General features: G+C 41.0%; 1 protein-coding gene across 1 annotated transcript; it reads right to left on the bottom strand.

Annotated features, from left to right (window-relative positions):
- Positions 1-853: 853 nt before the first annotated feature.
- Positions 854-17,658, bottom strand: LOC117823190 (neurexophilin-1). Its single transcript, XM_034698281.1, has 2 exons — positions 17,593-17,658; positions 854-2,562 (listed from the first exon to the last, which is right to left on the bottom strand). Exons 1-2 carry the CDS (start codon positions 17,644-17,646, stop codon positions 1,759-1,761), a joined length of 858 nt encoding a protein of 285 aa, XP_034554172.1. The 5' UTR covers positions 17,647-17,658; the 3' UTR covers positions 854-1,758.
- Positions 17,659-20,806: the final 3,148 nt, after the last annotated feature.

Genomic DNA, 20,806 nt, shown 5'->3' with positions numbered 1-20,806 from the left:
CACAAAATACACCCCATGTTGGCATATTGGATGTCGTCCAGGCTGCCATTAGCAGTTACTGTGCCGCGTATACCATTGTGAACTGCACTGAATTTAAATAGACAGCCGTGATTGCGCCCCTAGGTGCACATTTGTGCGTTTTTTTACAGGTTTTCTATCAGCACTTTAATTCAGTCTTTCTATGGTGTTGACTCTGCAGAGCTCCCACTTACACTGTGTTCATTTCCTCTAAATGCTTCACACGCAGCCACTGGCTCCCAATTTGTGTAATGAAGGTTTAATAGCCAATTGGAACATCCAATATCATTAACAGCCAGAGTTAGTCTCATCCAGGATTTTTATTTTTTATTCTTTTGATAACCAGAGGTGTGAACGCTTCATAGGTGGAATGTGTGATTAGCACCTGCTGTTTAATGTATGTCCTGTCTTTCCAGGAGCAGGATTTCACTTTTTACAACATCTCACATTTTAACAAGCTGTTTGTTCTCTTTCAGTGTTTGATGCATGAACTTCAGAAAATGATCTTCTCTATCATTCCCTTTCTCTGCTTGTTCAAATATCTATTTTATAAACACTTTGAACTTTTTTTGACCTTGTTTTGTTTCTCATTATCAAGCACTTTCTCTGTATAAATGATTATTCCAGTGTTATTTTTGGATACTGCGGGGGCACTGTGGCTCTGATACTTCTTACTACTGGCTGCTTGTCATGTAAGTGATGCAGGGGTTGAAAGTTTATGTGCTCAACTTTTTTATAAGTCATAACTCAAGAGCTGAAAAGTGGAAATGCAGGACTTAAAAAAAAAACTGCAGAATTAAAGCACAGTCAGGTACGTTTGATATTTTAAGGAGCAGTTCAGCATCTCTTGTCATCTTGTGCGTCTTCTGCAAGTTTTTATTTATTTTTTGAAACATTTACTCGCTGAAGTTTGACGTGATGAAAGCCCTCCATTGGTGTTGATTACTTTGCGTCACCTATGGCCTTAAAACTGCAAACACACGACACAGACTTTAAACAGAGGGACCCCTTTTTTTTTCTTTTTCCTCCTGGGGCTTGATGGAGATCATTTCTGACAGCTGCAATAACACAAAATATAGATGGACGTTATTCAGTTGTTTACCACATTCGGTTCATGCACGGACATGGACGAGAATCCAACGACGACATCAGAGGTATACTCACTCTAACAATCACACTGCAGGAAAACAACACCACTCAAAATATGTTTGCTTTTCCCATTATGCCCTCTAATGCAAACTGACAGATTCTTCTTATTTGCGTTGACATTTACGTGTTTGCGGTGATTACTGGAGACTGATTGGAAAAGACAGAAAGCATGATTGAGACGGAAACACACTATCAACGTAAACAACTAAATTAGCAGGAGAAAACATTAATAAAACTGTTTTCTGGTCTTTGTGTAGAATCCATAATATTTACATAAATACAATCAGCATATTTTACGGTTGGCTTGAGAATTTCCTTTCGATGTAAGCAGGCAGGCAGCTATGCATATAATATGAAGATTGCAGGCCTATAAATGCTTCCCTAAATGCTCTCATAATGACCCCAGGGTTGGTCTGTTCATCGGAGCAACACCAGTCTTGCGTCAAGGTTATGTTAGCTGTAAAAATGCCTGTCAACATCTCAAGTTTGAAGCGTCCTGACTTCGTTTTCATTCAAATAATCTGACTCTGGACCCGAAAGCTCGTCTCTGCGTCTTTTTTTCCCCTCCACTTCCTCGTCTGGGCCGTGTGATCACCCAGTGGGGAGGTAAGGGGTGTCGCTGTGGTAGTTGTAGTCAGGACAAACCTTCTGCACCAGCTTGTAGTCGGTGCTGTAGAAGGTGATGAAGATGCAGATGACTTTGAAGGGCTTGGAGCACAGCCAGGACACGTGGCTCTGCGTCTGCTCCTGTGGGCAGCTCTGCGACGGGTCGTGGGCACACAGCGAGTTCCTGGTGCCCTTCTCCACCTTCTCGTACTCCACCCTGCAGTTGAAGAGCTTGGTGTCCTTCGTCTCGAGAGCCGTCTGCTGCTGCTGCTGCTGCTGGTGATGGTGGTGGAACTGCTGGTGCGGCTGGTGGACCTGGAACTCCACGGCTTTTGTCGGCGGCACAAGACCCACGGACACGTTACCCTGCCCGGTGGAGTTGTGGCGGAAGTAGACACTGAATGTCCCGTTGCCATGATCCACGATTTTCCCAGTTATGAGGAGGTTGAGCTTCACCGTCTTGATGTTGGAGTGGAAGTCGCCCCAGCCGAACATCTTCTTGAACTTTCCAGTCTTGACGATGGGTCTCCTCTTCGTCCTGGATCGAGGATCTCGGGGGGTTGAAACGTTGTAAAGCCAGTTCCACTGCTCCCGTTTGGAGTAAGTGTCTGTGTCGCCGTCATAGTTCAGATCCAGGGAGGTGAAGTTCTCTTTGTCATAGAGCGTCTGGGACAGCAGGCGGCTGATGGAGAAGGCCTTGCTGCTTTCAGTCCAGTAGGTTTTCACTTTGGCTTTAGAGCTCTCTCTCAAGCCGGAGTTTTCTGAACTTGGTGAATCAGCACTGGTAACCTGAAAGAACAAACACAATGTCAAGCATGGAGCACATACCTTCACCGAGGAATGGAAAACACATTTTGGACAGGATGAGCGTTGGAATTTGCACAATGGGAACAAACACAAACGAAAACGTCACAAAGTCCCAGTGATGACATATATCCATTAAACCATCCATGAATACAACAGGCTCAGTTGTCACAGACAAACCCAAGCAAGTGTTGGTTGGGGATCCTGAATCGTGACGCAACAAGACTACAACCTCCTGAGATATCCGTCAGTATCTCTTTAACAATCCTAGGACTACTTCCCTCTTTCCTCCTCGCATATATTGCACAAAAGAACTCAGGAAGCCATAATCTTTGATCTCAGGATCTTTTAATATTATCTGTTCCGAGGGTCAGGACTGAACTTGGGAAAAAAGCCTTCAGGTTTGTTGCTCCCTCAACCTGGGATGCCTTACAAAAGGATCTAAAACTGTCTGATATGATATCTTTGAATGCTTTTAAGCGGTCCTTAAATGACTTCGAGGTTGAAGCATCTGTCTGTAGATGTTTTGTTTAAATGTGACATGCTGTTTTTCTGGAGGTACCTGTTGTGAAGCTGTTGTATGTGTCTGATATTTGTATTTATGCCTATTGTAAAATTGTAACTCTGTAACTGTGCTGCTGCCTATCTTGGCCAGGACTCTCTTGGAAAAGAGATTTTTAATCTCAATGAGCATTTCCTGGTTAAATAAAGTTTATAATAATAATAGTGATAATTAAAGCAGCAAGCGGCGATGAACGGGCCCTCGCACACCCGCGGCCGCCGCCTACGCGAGCCGCCGCCACATGTAAACCGTCGCCTGATATTTGCCATCACATGATGCGAAAGCAAGATCTGAGAGTATATACTGCCTCTTAGTATATAGGTGGTGCAAATGTTCCAAGTTTTTGGCAGATTGCCAAGAAAACCTCAAAACTTGACAGTGTGCCACGCCCACAATTTTAGTCTGAACAGAATTCCTTTAACAATGATTTAATCTTCAATATGTCTGCTATAGAATGTGACTTGTTTGGACTGAATCAGAGAAAAACTCTAGGAGGAGCTCTCAAAAGTATGCACCCTTATTTGGGCGTCATTCTTCACATTCAAAGCTATATGTGCGTTTGGTGCCCTGCCTCAACGCCTGCCACGTCCACATCTTTCGTCTGAACGGAATGCCTTTACTTTGTATTAATCGTCAATGGGTTTACTATAGAATGTGCCTAGTTTGGACTGAATCGGAGAAAAGCTCTAGGAGAAATTAGCAAAAGTATGCACCCTTGCGCAGAACCATTTTGGCCCCATTTTTCATGTTCAAAGCTAGGTGGCGCTCTTCCTGTTGAGTTTTAAATATGGGTGCAAGAGGCTTTTTTGTGCGTCCTGATGCCATGAATATGTGTAGGACTTTTCATGCATGTAGCTCAAAAAAACTCTATGCGTAGCATGTTATTTTTACCTCTAGGGGGCGCTACTGCATTTTTTTTTGCGAGACCTATAATAACTTGCAATTTTCACCAGACCCGATGAGTGTGCAAAAATATCTGCGCTTTCATTAACGTTCAGGGGTCCAAAAATGCGTTTTAAGTGGCGGAAGAAAGAACAATCCTTAGGGTTACAATAGGGCCTTCACCACCAGCGGTGCTCGGGCCCTAATAACATCCCCTGAAATCAAAGGACTAGGAGTAAATATATCACAGAACCAACTCACACAAAATCTACATCTTTCTCTTAATTCTACACCTCTGTAAAACCATACACATACGTATATCCAATACCTGTAATTATTAGATATTTCTGCAGGAGCCTGTTCTGATTATTTTATAAAACACCTCCGAATGTTCTCAAGAGCTGGCATCAGCAGGACGCTAACTGCATTATATGAATTAAGAGCAGCGGTAGCCATGTCAATTACGTGCCGGGTGACGTAAAACCAAGTTCAAGAGCTGGACTACTCTCAGCAACTGCCTGTACTTCTGGTAATGTGAGCTGTCGTTTCCTGTCTCAAGACTGAGCTACGTCTTTGTTCTCGTGCATGAGTTTTAAACTGAGCCATCAAGTTCACCGCTTACACTGAAATCATTCCAAACGTTCAGACAATGGGAGTATTTGGGGTAGTTGCAGCTCTCGATCAGGTGTCATCTTGTTCCATTTTTAAAAATCTTATTTGGTGCAAATTAGAAGAAATGTATTGGAATTAAATGGAGAAAAAAATTGAAAAATAATAATATTTGACAGAAATAAAGGCCAAAACAGAAAGAAACTAGCACCCTAAACATCCTTTATCATCTTTTAATCTGGCTGGTTTATGTACCAGATTAAAGAAGCCTAGAGAGCCTGCAGTGGAACGTAGCAGACTTGCTGCTCGCTTCCCTGAATCTCTTCTAGAAGAGGTGAACCTTACATACTGAGTAACTTAAAATAATGGCTCCTCTCATCACTTGGGACCGCTGCAATCTCTCTGGTGAGATGCCAACAACTATCCTGACTCAGCTAAGAAGTCAAGGAAAATAATCTGCACTTTTGTACTCCAAGTTCACTCCCCCAAGAAGCTAGTCCTAGACTTCTTGGATAGCAAGTTAAAGTTAATAATCTCATAGAAAGACATATTTTATTAAATGCATGACAAAACCACCCAGAAGTATCCATACATCACCCATCATGACCATTTCTTTGATGCTGTACTGGTACTTTTTGCCTTTGTAATATGACGCTCAAATGGACACTTGGTGAACTGCAGATTTGAGCTCCCACTAAATGTTGGTTGTATATCCTCCCATTAGAAAATAACTGAACAGGAGATGAAAAGGTCAGTTAATACTGAGGATTTATCCACAGACATGGACGTCTGCACCTTTAACAAACGGCGTTAACACTGTAACTGACTCTTACAGTGTGTGAAACATCTCCTGCGGCGAGTCTTAATCAAGATTAAGGGTATTCCTGCTATACATCGAGATGAATGAAGCGCTTCTCTGCTGCAGACGTGATGCAACAGCAGACTATTACCTGCTGAATGTGGCCTGAATGGATGATTGATGATTCATTTTGTGTCTCTCCTCTAACAATCACACAGATGAGAGAGCCAAGATTCCCCGTGCACCCTACAGAGGCCGGTGACAGTGACGCCCAAACCCCGGCCGAGGAACGTGACAGCAGATCTATCTGGTTGAAGCGTTTACATTTTGTACCTTCACCTCGCGATCAATACTCTGAAAATAAGGTCTTCTCTCATTCAGAAAGTTCACTGGATGACATTGTGGAACTGAAACCCAGAGAGTGTGGAGCTCCGACTGTTTAAACGGTTTGAGGAGTTGTGATCCTTCTCTGAAGCATGCGCTCATTTTATGAACTCCAGAGTGAAGGACTTTGAAAAGATAGCCTCCAGTTGTTTTGAAGAGGCCTCGATGATGAACGACCTGATGCGGGTGAACCGTTTGTGGCATTGTGGAGACTGTGGCTGAGTAGCTTTTACATCTTTCTCGTTGCTGAATAAAGAAACACGGCCTGAGCGATGTTTCTAAATGCAACATGATAACGCCGAGTCAAATCAAAGCCTTTCCAAAGCGGAAAAAAACATTTAGACGAAGCCAAATCTTTGCAGTCGGTTGAAGAAAAAGATAAAAAGAAAGCAGAGTGTTGCAGTCACGAGGTGAAGAGGAATATGAATTTATGCAGTTTCCCTGCACAGTGGGGCAGTTAAACTGTATTAATGAACTCCTCCCTTTGTCTTCCATTGCTGGAAACAAAAGTCTGTCAGGTTGCCTGGCTGCTGATGTATTGTCAAAAGATAAAGTGAGGCTGAGGATGAGGGAGGCTTACTGTGCAGGATTTATTGGCACCATTATAGTCAAACATAAAGCTCCTTAGGATGTAAAAGTCGCAGTGAAACAGTTTCTTATAGACTGTCGGCCAGGCAGCCATAAAGAACATAATGACGTTACAGTTCAGTCTTCGGTTTACCGATGTTTAATGTGTTGGTTGTTTATTTTCTGTTTAAAAAGGAGCAAATAAACGTGTGATGTAGGTTAATACAGCAGCTATCTCAGAACATGGAGACAAGCCATTATTTGCATCCTCCACAGTCTGGTTTCAGACATCATCATTCCACAGAGTCAGCTACTGGTTTACTATTAACACATAAAACAGTCACTGCATAAAGGGAATACGGTGGGCGCAGTGTTCCTGGATTTCACATACACATTTGACAACATAAATCAGAGCATTTAATTTCAAAACTGTCTATGCACATCTAAAAGGTCATGATGCTTGACCACCATGGGGTCCATAGCCTTCAGCTGCTCTGCCCCCAGCCTCTGGAACTCCCTCCCACAAGACATCCATAACATGGACTCTATTTCCATTTTCAAATCACATCTCAAACATATCTTTATTAAACTGGCATATTCACTCTGATTACACCTCTTCACTGCACTGTATCTCATCATGTTAATTGTAACTATTAATTACAATGTCCCGTATGGTGACCTTGAGTGCTCTGAAAGGCGCCTTTAAATAAGATGTATTATTATTATTATCATGAACAGTGTGTCATGACCAAGCGGCAACCTCCGGTCTCAAAACATGAAGCCCATGCGGAAGTGTTATAAACTGCAATTCATTGAGAATCCGCTTGAGGCTGGCTGCAGAAACACCGGAGACCACATACACACCCATTCAAAGAAGATGATCTTTACAGCAGAAATAAACATGTTTACAGCCTGGTTCAAAAAACAGCTTCAGTCTACGTAGCTAATTTCTCTATCGGCACACACTGTACAGGGGGTGAATTTTTTTCAATGCAACAGTTCAGAAGATATTAAGATTATGAGTTTTTGCCCATATAAGGACATGACTGACTTGACTGACAGGCGGGAACACATACAGTATCTGTTGGCTAAGAGGCTTAAACCCCGCCTCTTTACGTCACACTCTTTTGGATGAGTTCAGCATTTCCAATATGGCTGCTGCCGCCGATTGGCTTCAAAACAGCGCTCAGGAACAGATGGGTGACGTCACGGATACTACGTCCATTATTTATACTGTCTATGGTCATGATCAGAAACATCACATCGGCTTTGTACAAAACTGAAACAGGAGTCCCTCAGGGAGCTGTCTAAGGGCCCATACTTTTCAGTTTGTATTTTAATGACTTGCCTGATATGTGCCCTGGCCTCTGGTAAAGGTCTTCAGGTGTACACTGATGACACTGTTGTCTATGTGTCAGATCAAACCTGTGATGACAAAGTATCAGCCTGGCTTAATGCCTCTTGTTTCACACTAAACCCTAAGAAAACTGAGTCAGTCTGTTTTTCTGTTACCTGCAAGAGATCTGCTGAATCTCAGAGTTAGAAGTGAACTAATTGATCAAGTAACAGAGGTGAAGTATTTGGAGATAATTTTAGATCCTCAGTTAAATTTCAAACACTGTCTTAAAAAGATTTACCAAATGATTAAGTCTTATCTTTGCTGCTTGAAATCAATAAGATGCTCGACACTCGGCTGTGCCTTTCTGTTTTTAAATACTCCAACACTCCAACATCTGTCTAATGGTTTTACTGCCTGGTCCTGTGGTGCCCTTACAATCTCATGACTGAGTGTTAAGGCCACCTTAACAAAAAAAAAAAAAGATATGTGGAATTAGAGTCGTAAATTTACGAGATTAAAGACGTAATATTACAAAACTAAAGTCATAAATTTAAGAGAAAAGAGTCGTAATTTAAAGCTTCAGTCAGCCTTTGTGTTATTTACAGGAGCAGCCTGCTGCCGCCTGACCTGGAATAAGGAGCATGGAGCATCTTGTGGAGTTCTATGTTCATATAAGTTTCATAAAACAGAATACTCTATCTTTAAGCACATCAGCACCACAATGTCATAAGAATCATTGATTGTTCAAGACATTGAGTCTGTTCTGAAGAAGGGCAGGCTAACAGGCAGCCTGTGCATGCTCCTGCAACCGCTGTTTGTCCTCAGCTGTCGACTTTAACTTCAGATGATCCACGTTCTTCATTTTAGTGCAGGCAGCTGGCTCCTCTTCTGATTTCCCTCTGTACGTTATTTTAGCCTACAAGCCAAAGCCTGAAATTACAACTTTATTCTCTTTTGATTTGAATCTCGTAAATTTAAAACTTCTCCTCCTCTTGAATTTGAGAGTTTAATCTTGTTAATTTGTGACTTTTTGTCTTAGAAATCCATTCTTGTAAAATTATGACTTTATTCTCATCAATTTACTTCATTCTGAAAAATCCCTTTTTTTAATTCCTGGATGTGGCCCTAATCCTCCTGGCTTTGAAAATCCTGGACAAAAACATAACTAGACATCATCACATATGAAGTAAATACAAGATCTAAAGTTTGACTAATTCCTTGTTTAATGTTTAACAGACTTGCTCCTCAGCCTTCCTGCAAAATAAGAGTCTGAAGAGCTGCAGCAGATCCGCCAGAGCAGCTTTAAGTGGTGATTGTAAAGTTTCTTTCGCTCAAACAGTTTCTCCTGAGACGAGTAAAATCCTGAAACCTGCTTGAAACTTTTTCACCATCTGCACCATTTTTAAGAGAGCCACCAATCCTTGTCAATTTGGGAACAAACCTGCTCTCCTGTTTGATGCTCTGCAGCTTTGTTACTGCTGAATGTGTCAAAGAAAGGTTAACATATTTCAAATATATGTGCAGAATTTGTTTAATGGGTTTGTAACACCTCCTCTCTCGGGAATTTAAACGCTCGTTTTTGCACACTTCCAATTATTATACGTGAATGATTTTTCTCAAAGTGACCTTTGACCTTTAATCCGAACCATAAGCCGGACTTCATTTTCATGAATATTGCTATTCTGAGTAGTGATAAGACTCTAGTCTCTAATGATCACATGAAATATCATTTTCTTGTGCAGTAATTACTGATGCTTCTCAGTAACTGAGTTTCAGTCTCAGCGGAGTCCTGAAACCAGATCAAGGGATATTAGGAAACTGCTCTGAGCTGGTTTAAGTGACTGTCAGGGTAATTAGTGACACTGTGTGCACATTCAACACTTTCAGGTGTAGAAGGAGAGAATATTTCCCAAACAATGCAGCCCCGCGCAGGCTGAGGACACGGTTAGTTCAAGTTTTATCATTTTGTCAGCCAGGAAATTAGATTTCCTACAAGAGTTTGTTTTGAAAAGCACCTTAATTTTCTGCAACTTCCTGTTATGAATACTTTTGTCAGAGGAATCAATTTTTTTTTCTAAAGGGATTTCTTCTCTATTTTCCTCCAAGATTATCAAAATTACACAGCGCATCTGGAGTGCGTGCCCAGTCGTCATCAGACCCAAGTCCTTGTTGTGCAAACTGGCTCTGTTGTCACCGGCGTTATTTATGGTCCCAAAACTGTGACATGCAATTAGCTTTCATCTAAAGCACCTGACAGTCTCTGGATTAGAGCACTCAGAGGCACATTCACAGAGACCCCACTTCACGGATTAGAAACCCAACCTGTAATCCAGCCCGGGGAGATTAGGCAGATCAGAGGCAGTCCTGACTAAAGCAACGTTTATATCCAGAACACCCCGACTGACTGCACCAACACTCGGAGGGCCAAGATTTACCTCTCGCCGGCTTCAAAAACATGCAAGCAGGCACAAAGAGTGTGTGTGTGTATGTGTGTGTTAGTGTGTGTGTGTGTGTCAGATGCATGGCTGTGTCTGAAAGAGATACTGCAGAGAGAAAAGAATGAAAGTGCTGTTGGATAAAGGGCGGAGGAAAACAAACATGGCAGCGGAAAGGTCAACAGTCACACTTTGATAACTTTGGGCTTAACAGATATTGCTTTGTCAATATTAGGTTTTATTACACACCAAATAAAGGACAAACTCCATCGTCCGTGACCTAAAGTGACATTTACTTTGCACTTAATTGGCTTTATCTAATTGCTGTGTATTCTATTCATTCTTTTTTTTTAATCTAGCAGCTGTCTGAAAGCAGTTTGTCACATCTTTTTTGGTTTGGTTTGAGACCCTATAAATGACAAACTACCCTTTTACCATCAGCCCTAAAGCACGTTATATCAGTCTGTGACATGAAGCAGATCAGAAGGTCAAAACTTCTCAGATTGTTTGACTTTAAAATTTAACAGAGTGAGAACTTTGAGATCTATCAGGAATTTTAAAGGTAAAAAAGACCAAAATAAGGAATATGAATCCACAGAAAAATACATTTCTTTCACATTTCATATCGTGTTGACGCATTATTTGAATCGCCATTCATGCAGATAATTTCATGTGAATTCAAAGGAGCACCACGTTTTTTTTTAAAGGTAGTTTAGTACAAAGATACATCACTTCTAAATTAGTACAAATTATAAAAATCAAAGTAAGATCTTTTTCAAACAATTTAAAAACTGATTAAATAAAATAAATGTTAGAATAATTTATCAATCAAAAAACAACATTATGGGATCTTGCATTTCTTGCAATATAAGCCAATTTATGTTCAGGTTTTTACTGTAGCTGAAATGTAGAGTTGAACAAGTTACCTTGAGTTTTAGGATATTTTTTACCCGCACTTTTCATTGTAATCTTCATCAAATATTTAAACTTGCATGGTAGAAAACAGCCCGCATGTTCTGCTCTAACATGGCCATAAAACACACATCATTTCAGTGTTGTGATCTTCATGCTAAAGACTAATTTTGCTCTCAGACTGGACCAGGTTGAGCTTCCTTTGATGCACCACGAGGGGAACTAGAAAGATGAAATTCTTAATTAACTTCTGAGTAATAAACAATTATCTGACATAGAAGCTTCAACAGAGGGAAATACAAAATAATAATTAAAAAAAAGTCTGGATAACTCTTCTTACTCCGTACATCAAAACCTGAAAATCTGTTATTACACTTTTTAAGCAGAAATTTTGCGATATTCTGCATTTTTGAATAAATCACATATCTCACAAAAATACCAAAAAATCATCAGAGGACTGAAACCAAATCTTGCACATGGCCCCAAAGTCTGATGTATCATTCCTCTGTGTAACATGCTCCCTCATAACCATGAACAAACACTCTGTAGTTCATCGTAAGTCAGAGATACTTACACCACATATTACATACATAAAGACCTGACTGCTGTAAATACTCAACAAAGCAGCGAATGTAATTAATCCACCTCTAAAAGTAGTTCTCAATCATACTTACATACAATCAAGCTGGAGTAACATTTAGAGTTTTTAGATGCCTCTATGAACCAACAGGCTGAAGGCTGAGTGCCACAGAGAGGTTAAGGAAGCCGGGAAAGGCAACAGTATGGACTAACGCATTGTTGGTTTTCATCTTCTGAAATGATTCAATAGAGAAATGTAGAATTCAGTGGACTCATCCTGTAAGTTACTTGAGCATATTTCTGCATGTGGTTTATCAGAAATGTCATACTGCCTATCTAATAATGTAAAACTGAATCTTACACGTGAAAATTGACAGTCACATTAACACGTTGACATTACATTTGCACCTGTTAAAACTTAAACGAGCTACATGTGCATAAATGCTTCATCTGTTCTGAAAGACGTGCTGCTCATGTTGTTGTTTTGTTAGTGTGACTTTTGCAGGAGCTAGCTTTCATTATCCTACGGGGGAATTTTGCTGTGCTGCTTTGTCTCATTTTGGATCAGGTTTTCATGCTAGTTAAAGTGGGCGGAGTTCAGTTTAGTTAGAAGCTCCTGTTGCATGCAGGGAAAAATTATTTGCTAACTTTTGATTAAGGGCACAGAAAAATGAAAACAGGATGAAATTACAAATTTGTGTCTCAGACTGCCGTCTGCTGACCTTTAAATCTGATCCCACCACAATCACAACCACCCAGTCCTGATGTTGCAGGTTTTATCAGAGGTTCACTCTTATATTAATAACTTATAATATCAGGTCAAAACTGCAACAATCACAATTAAAGATTTACATATTAATCATATTTGATAAACTAAAATGAAGACATGAAACCAAATGTAGACGCTTCAAAACTGTTAGATTAAAGTCAGAGTTGGTGTTTTATTTCTTTAGAGTTCTATACATGCGATTCAGTGGAGGTTAAGATGTACAGATTTTATTATGTGCGTTTAAAAAAGCCTCTTTTAACCCTCCACACAAACTCTCAGTATTTTAAAAGGAATTTTAAGACCTATCTTTAAAATCTGTCTTTTAATTTGGAGGGATTTCATCGCTTTGGTCATCGTTCTAATCATCACTCCTAACCTGGTGTATCTCTGATATTTACATTGTTTAATTCAACTTTAACTGATTTCATTCATTTTCTGACTTCTACCTATTTTACTATTTTTTACTGTTGTGATTTGTAATTATTTTATTTTAATGTAATTATTTTATTACCATCTTTCTTTGAATATTTTATCATCTTAACTTCTTTAACTTCATTTTCTTTACTGGTGTTCTCTCGTGAGGCACTTTGGGCTGCCAGGTCTTAAAAAATTGTATATAAATGAAGTAGAGTTGAGTAAATGTCTGTAAACTTGGCATGCAGTGTTGCTGACACAGGCTAAAAATCAGTGTGGTGCCTCTTTAAAAAAAAATACACTAACTTCCTAAAAGCACTCTATCAAAGCTTAGTCGTCTTGAATTTTAATTTGTCACACAAATAAACATTAATGTGTTTTCATCCGTACATGTTCTCAGTATCTCCTCATCATATTTAGAGGCTGTCATTTTCAACTTTCTGACCTGCATTTAGTTAAGCAGGAGTCTCCCAGCCCATTAAACTGTCTGTTAATATTATTCTCAGGTTTGGTGTATGAGGCAGAATCCCTCGACAAAGATAACACAAACAGCATCAACATGCACAAGTCCTTTAGGAAACGACTCTCAGATTGCCAGATGCGGCGTATATGCAGGCTGTTGGACAAACATAAATGCTATCTACTCTTGGCGAGGCTGTGATAAGGCGCAGGCGTCCGCTCTTTGAAACAGGAAGATAAACAACCCCCGGCTTCCCTCGGGAGCTCGGGAGGATATTCTATGGGCTGGACCCCCGAACAGCCAACAAATTCCACCTTTAATGGAACCACCGGAGGAGCCAGATGACTCGGCGGTGGGCTGTACACAAAAAAACCTTGCGAGGAAGAATGAAAGTGTGTGTCAGTTTTCATTTACCTGAATGCTGCGGCTGCTCTGACTGCTGTGTGGGGAGGATTTGTGAGTGCGACAGTGTTGGTTTTAACAGGGTAGGTGGAATGGAGAGGGAGCTGGCTGATGGCAGATTTTGAAGCTACTTTGCAATCTTGATTAGGAGGTGTGCGTGTGTTTACAGTTCACCTGCAGAATTTAATAAATCTGCTGTCCTTAAAATGCAGTTTGTGCTTTAATACAACACTGCAAAAGTTCTGTTGATTTCTTTACTTTTTAAAATTTGAGGTATTAGAGTGATGCTCTTATCCACAGAGGCTTAAAGTGTGAGGCGCTGTTGGAGGTTAGAGTTTGGCTCAAGGACATGTTTTTGGGATCAAACCTGTGACCTTTCGGGTATGATATCTAAAGTCTCGCTCCACCACCTGCAGCAAAATGCTTCTTTAAATCTAATTTATGACTTTCAGATGATGCCATGAATCGCAAGTACCTCTGCTAGGGGAGGGACAAAATAAGACTGCGGCAGGCCTGACTCCTGCGATACAATTATCGTATTGCTGGCGCCAAATATAAATATCTTAATTTAAAAATGAATAAGCTGCACGGTGGTGCAGTGGGTAGCGCTGTTGCCTCACAGCTAAAAGGTTCCTGATTTGAATCCCCGGCCGGGCGGGTGCCTTTCTGTGTGGAGTTTGCATGTTCTCCCCGTGCATGCGTGGGTTCTCTGCGGGTACTCCGGCTTCCTCCCACAATCCAAAAACATGCTCAGGTTGATTGATCACTCTAAATTGCCCGTAGGTGTGAGTGTGTGTGTGAATGGTTGTCTGTCTCTCTGTGTTAGCCCTGTGATAGGTTGGCAACCTGTCCAGGGTGTACCCTGCCTTCCGCCCGAAGCCAGCTGGGATAGGCTCCAGCCCCCTGTGACCCCTAACGGGATAAGTGGTCAAGATAATGGATGGATGGATGGAGGGATGAAAAATGAATAAAAAGGGGGCGCTGTTGGCCTAGCGGTCTAAGCGCACGCCCCATACACAGAGGCCATAGCTCTGGTCGCAGAGGTCGCAGGTTAGATTCCAGCCTCGACCATTTACTGCATGTTTTCCTCTACTCTCTACTCCCCACATTTCTTGTCTCTCTTCAGCTGTCCTGTACAGCCTCCACACCTCTTATTCCTATTGTAAAACACTATGCATCTATAAATTGTATGTTTTAACTTGTACTGTCATTTTCATGTAACTGTTTTTATGACATGTGCTGCTGACCTCCTGGCCAGGTCCCCCTTGTGAAAGAGATCTGATCTCAATGGGTTTTTATCTGGTTAAATAAAGGTTAAATTAAAGGCAAACATGCCCAAAATATAACTTAAAAAGATAATAAGAAATAAAAAGAATAAGGTCATCTGAACAGATTCCCCCATGACACTACTCCTTTACTCCTTGCAGGGGCGCTTTGACATCAATCCTGCACTTCAAATTTGAGGGGATTTTGTATTCACAGGAATTGTGAACATTATCATGAGACTGTTGCAAATTGTTGTGACGTGATCGTGGATATTGTATCAGATTGTATCGTATCAAATCGTATCGTGTTGCATCTTATTTTATTGTATTTTCTTATGTTGTGTTTTTGGGCATTTTCACCTTTAATGGACAGGACAGCTGAAGAGAGACAGGAAACGTGGGTCAAATGGTCGAGGCTGGAATCAAACCTGCAACCTCTATGACGAGGGCCATGGCCTCTGTATGTGGGGCGCAGGCTTAGACCGCTAGTCCAATGGTGCCCCTGTATCACATCTTATTGTATTGTAAGATATCATATAGTATCATAATTTATCATATATTATTTGTCTTGTGCCACATGGTATTGTAACCTTTGTTATTATATGATATTGATCATATTTAGTGGTATGATTAACATCACCTCTTCTAGCACTCTCCAGAAGCAGAGAGGGACAAGAAGAAGTCAGTCCATCTTTAATTTGGAGCCACTTTCCTGTGATGGAGGAATATTCTCTGCACAGGGAGCCAGCTGAAGAGTCTTTAGCGTGCTGATGCCGTCTTTAGGAGAATATTTCCTACCGGGCTCTTGGGGAATGATTGTCGTCATAGTCGTTTACAGTGAATTTAACTTGTCCCGTCTCATGAGGTCCCCCCGTCGCTGAGCTGATGGATCAACTTAGGGCATTTGACGCCCACTAAGAGTTTAGGTCTATGTTCTCGCAGTGATATCAAAGTGTTACCTGAGGGGGGTCAGAGATGATGACAAATCACAAAGTGTGTCAAGACATCACAGGCAGCTGCGGATGGAGCCGAGTCCTATCACTGCAGCAGCGCTTTGAGGGGCCAGGGCACAATTATCACCATGACTTCTGAGGAGGATAAATACTGTACGCGGACAGACTGCGGGATATTAGAGCCGGGCAGTTTAAGAAGAAGAAGAAGAAGACGAAGAGAGAGAAGGAGGAGGAGGAGGAGGTGGTGGTGGTGGTGAGGGGGAAAGAGAGTGGGGGGAGGTAGAAGAAGAAAAAAAAACGTAGCCACCAGTTCTTCAACTTACCCAGAGGAAAAATGCATAATCATATTATTTCACACACGACTTGGTTCAAAGGCGGCCAAAATAAGTTTGTGAGGTTCCCATGGGTCTGTCAATCTGTTGAAGGAGCTGCAGGCGAAAGCTTAGGATGCACCGAGTACGAAACAATTATGATCATCCCATTAAAGCATAGCGAAGCAATTTGGCAGCCCAGTCTGCAAAAAAAAAACACACACTCCCCATCTAGTGATGCTGCGAGATCGGCTCACACTACCGCACTGCTTTAGACATATACGTCCCATACTTAATGATTAATGTGTGTCTTTGTTTGTGACAGTGAAAGGATCCACGTTAGTTAATGTTATTGCCTCTGAAATCGAAGAATCCTTGTTTTCCTTCTAAGGCTTAAAGTAAAAAAAAAAAAGAGAGGAAGGGGGGTGAAATGATTAGTGTGCTTAGTCAGCTGTGAAATTGAGTTTATGGTTTTCAAGACGGTGAATTCAATTCGATAATGGGTATTAAGTTGTAGAGAATAATTAATAGTAATTGACTTCTTTCCATCACTATGCAAATTAAACACAGATAACACCACGGGAGCTTTTTAAGGCCAGTCAAGTTTGCGGGGATTAAGTTTATGGAATTTTTTTTTTGTTGCAGAGAGGAGTGGCTCCTGTTCGCCTTTGATTGCTTTGTTGACAGATTTATCAGCGGGTGAGGGGTGACTGTCTATCCGAGGATTAAAGGAATTGGGTTGTCACAAACTGTCAAGGCATTGAGTTAGGAGCATTCTGGTGTGTTTGTCATAATGGGCTCAGGCTGTTCTGTGACCGCTCTGTCAAATATATCCTCATTGAACTGCATCTGTAAATGGGAGAAAGGAGGGGAAGATGCAAAAAAAAAGGAAGGGTTGAATGGAGGGAGGTATTTAAGTGGGACTGTTTGCGGGGTGGATTTGTCAAGATGCAGATTTAGGATTTGGGAAAAGCTTGTGTTTACTCTTACATTTAGAATATGAGGGGATATAAATGAGTGGGTGCTCGGTGGAGCAGTTCAAAATCAGACTTTCAGGTTACAGGACTCAAATGTGAGGATGAAAACTCTCCTATAACACCTGGAAAATGAACCCAAAGAAGAAGGAATCAACATGTCTAATATTTCACATAATCTACCTGCATTTGCATGAATTTGCATCAATACATCCTGACTAAAACGCTCATTCCAACACTCTGAGCTCCTCTTGTCCTCATGCCATCGCAGCTCACTTTTCTAAAAGAGAATATTCCTTGAAATTTCACCACCAGACAAACATTAATCACATGTTGCAGAGATGTCAAATAGTCTGAAAACGAAAGACAAAGGTCAAATCAGAATGACATTTAACTCACCAGAGAGATGAGTGACAGCAGCAGAGCAGCAGCCCGCAGACATGTGCTCTTCATGCCTCTTCTTTGTGGAGCGTCTCCCCTCATGTCAAACTGTCCTTGATCTTCTCAGCCGGGGAGAAAAAAGAAACCCTCCTCCTGACTGAGCCGGTATCAGCTGCAGAACTTGAGGAGAAATAAAGAGTGAGAGAGGCGGTCCTGAGGCGAGGGAGCACAGAGGAGTCTTCTCAGGCTCATTCAGGAGAGTCAGGATGGATGTGGAGACGTGGATTCATGTGAGGTGATTTCTTTTTTTTTTGTGTGTGTGTAGTCTGTGGAGGGAGGTTTTTGGAGCCGCAGTGCTGAGAACCGAGGTGTTTGTACATCTGAGCGTCAGTGTGGAGGGACGTTTTATACACCGCGCTCTGAGGTTCAGAGAGAGAGAACGAGAGGGGGGGAGGGATGGAGAGACAAATAGAGGGAGAGAGGAGAAAGGGGGAGCGGAGAAGGAGGTTCACGGTGGAGTTTTTGAGAAGCAACTTTTTCTCTGAGCGGTGTCAGTGGATGACATCTAGTGGACGTTTTTAAACTCTACATCAGCAGAAAGAGAGAGGAGTGTGAAGATGCCTTATTGACCCCATCATGAGAAGAAGCTCTGACAATTGCGTCTTCAAATAATAAATCATACAGCCTGTTTGTTTGCATGAAGGTTGTGCTTTCAGCTGTGTCTATTACAGGTAAGATGATACCTGCATTTCAGGACTATTAGTACTAAGTTGCAGATTTCACAAACACCTTTTTGTCATCACTTTTAAATATATTATAAATCCTATCTCACATGTAACACCAAGAAGTAAAGATAAATACATTTCAAAAATAGTGAGTATTTTTTAAGTTTTATGTTGAGTAATAGATGATGTTTTAATCCTACTAAGAGTTCTTGTATTTTCTGTCACACAAATGACAAAGCAATGCCATTTTTTTTTACCTTGAGAGGTTTTTTTGTTTCTGATATCAAACTGTGAACAAGACTCAACAAGTTTGGCATGTTACTCTGCATTGGACTCACTGTCCGGTGAGAAAATCACACTCCTGTTATTTGTTTGAAAAGGACTCATTCAACGGTTTCTGGAATATGTTTCAAGGATACAAAGAAGGTGAAATGAGGACTAAGGAGCTGGAGGTTTGTCAGCTGGATTTAGTTTCAGTCTCAGAAGAGTTGCACCCTGATTATTGTATCACAATGAAGAGAATACAGAACTTTAAAAAAGGAGACCATGATCAGGCCCCACCACCACTTAAACAGTCTGTTTTACTCTGCAGGAACAACCTTAGGGAGACCAGGGCATCAGCAAGAGGAGACTGTTCAGCTTAACTTAGGAAAACTGCATTTGGACAGTCTGCATTTTCAGTCAGAGCAGCAGGAAAATTGGAACTCAATCCAGACTCACATTAGAGACTGTACAAGCCTCAGTATTTTAAAAAGTAAACTGAAATTATGGCTCAAGGAAAAACAATCATGTGATCATCTGAATGCATCAAACTAGAGACAATGAAATGTAGTTTTTAAATGTGTTATTAGTGATGGACTGTGTTGAGTAGCCTATGTATTGTTTTAAATGCTAGTATGTTTTCTATCATTTATATTGTACATTCATTTACATCTTCCTGCCCAGGGACCACAGATGAAAATTAGCTTATAGCTAACTCTGGCTTGACTGTTTTCGTTTTGCATGGCCCCTGTCAAATAAACTAATAAATAAAATAATAAATACCTTTAAGTTGTTTTGTCTTCCTACATTAAAACTTAAGTTTGACTCTTCCTGCATGAGAAACATCCACAGCTGTCAAACACCATGCATCCAGTCTGTAACATAGATTTAAGGTTGAGTTTGCAGACTTTGATTACTCAAAGCTTTGTGAGTAATTTCTCCTGCCAGAGCCTCAGAAGATATTTAACGTTTCTCCACAGGCAGAGAAATGTCCCAATCTTAAATACAAAATTTGCATGTCAAAAATGTGAGTGGTTGCACATCCTGCTCCAGTCAGGTGCAGGAGAAAAAACAGCAAGAAATGCAAAAGACAGTCTGATCTCAAATTGAGATTTGTGCATAACAAAAGGTGACCAATCTTTTTCCATCTAATCCACCTCCCTCTGGAATTTGCTCCCTCAAGCCATCAGGTCTGCTGAGTCTGTTGATAGCATTAAAAAATTACTCAAAACCCATCTGTATACAGAAGCCTTCATATAACTTTTCATCTAATCTCTACTGTTGTCTGTCTATTGCCTTGCTTGTCTGATTATTTCTGCATATGTATTTTGTTTCTATCTTGCTTGTTTTTATTGTTTTGTGCCTGTGAAGCACTTTTTAACCGAGTGTTTTAAAAGTGCTATATAAATACATTTCTACTTACTTACTTAAGCCATCGAAGCAGGGGCGGAGCCAGGCGGTGATCAGGGGAGCATTTGCCCCACCTAATGGATTAGGATTGGATTGGCCACCCCCAAATCCTAAACCATGATTGGCTATCTGGCCTTGATAGAGGCAGAGTTTGTTAAAATCAACTATTTGGGCTGTGTCTTAACAGGCTGCTTGTAGTTTTCCTTTCATTTAAATGTTTTTCTACTTTATATTAACTTGTGACTTTGGAAATACATCTTTTTTTAATCCTCACAGATTTTAGCTAAGAAGTTTTTTATGTTGCAACTTTATTATGTTACTTTTTAAAAGTTATATATACTAGGGGTGGGGCATTTCAAGCCCAAATACTATTCAACAATTATTCAAATCTTTATGTCGGTGTTTCTGTGACAAGGCATGCCGTGTGTGTTAACATTTTACAGCCATGCTCAGTCTCTGGAAATACATATGTAGTAGCCAAGCGGCAAACTCCGGTCTCAAACGATGAAGCCAATGCGGAAGTGCTATAAACTGCAATACATCGAGAATCCGCTTGAGGCTGGCTGCAGAAACACCGGAAACTACATAGATATGAATGGGAAAAAGACGATCTTTGCAGCATTAATAAACATGTTTACAGCCTGGTTCAAAAAAAGAAACCCTCCTCCTGACTGAGCCGGTATCAGCTGCAGAACTTGAGGAGAAATAAAGAGTGAGAGAGGCGGTCCTGAGGCGAGGGAGCACAGAGGAGTCTTCTCAGGCTCATTCAGGAGAGTCAGGATGGATGTGGAGACGTGGATTCATGTGAGGTGATTTCTTTTTTTTTTGTGTGTGTG

Source organism: Notolabrus celidotus, chromosome 12 (genome assembly GCF_009762535.1).
Source record: "Notolabrus celidotus isolate fNotCel1 chromosome 12, fNotCel1.pri, whole genome shotgun sequence".
Taxonomy (NCBI): Eukaryota; Metazoa; Chordata; class Actinopteri; order Labriformes; family Labridae; genus Notolabrus; species Notolabrus celidotus.
This window is presented reverse-complemented; position numbering and strand designations above follow the sequence as displayed.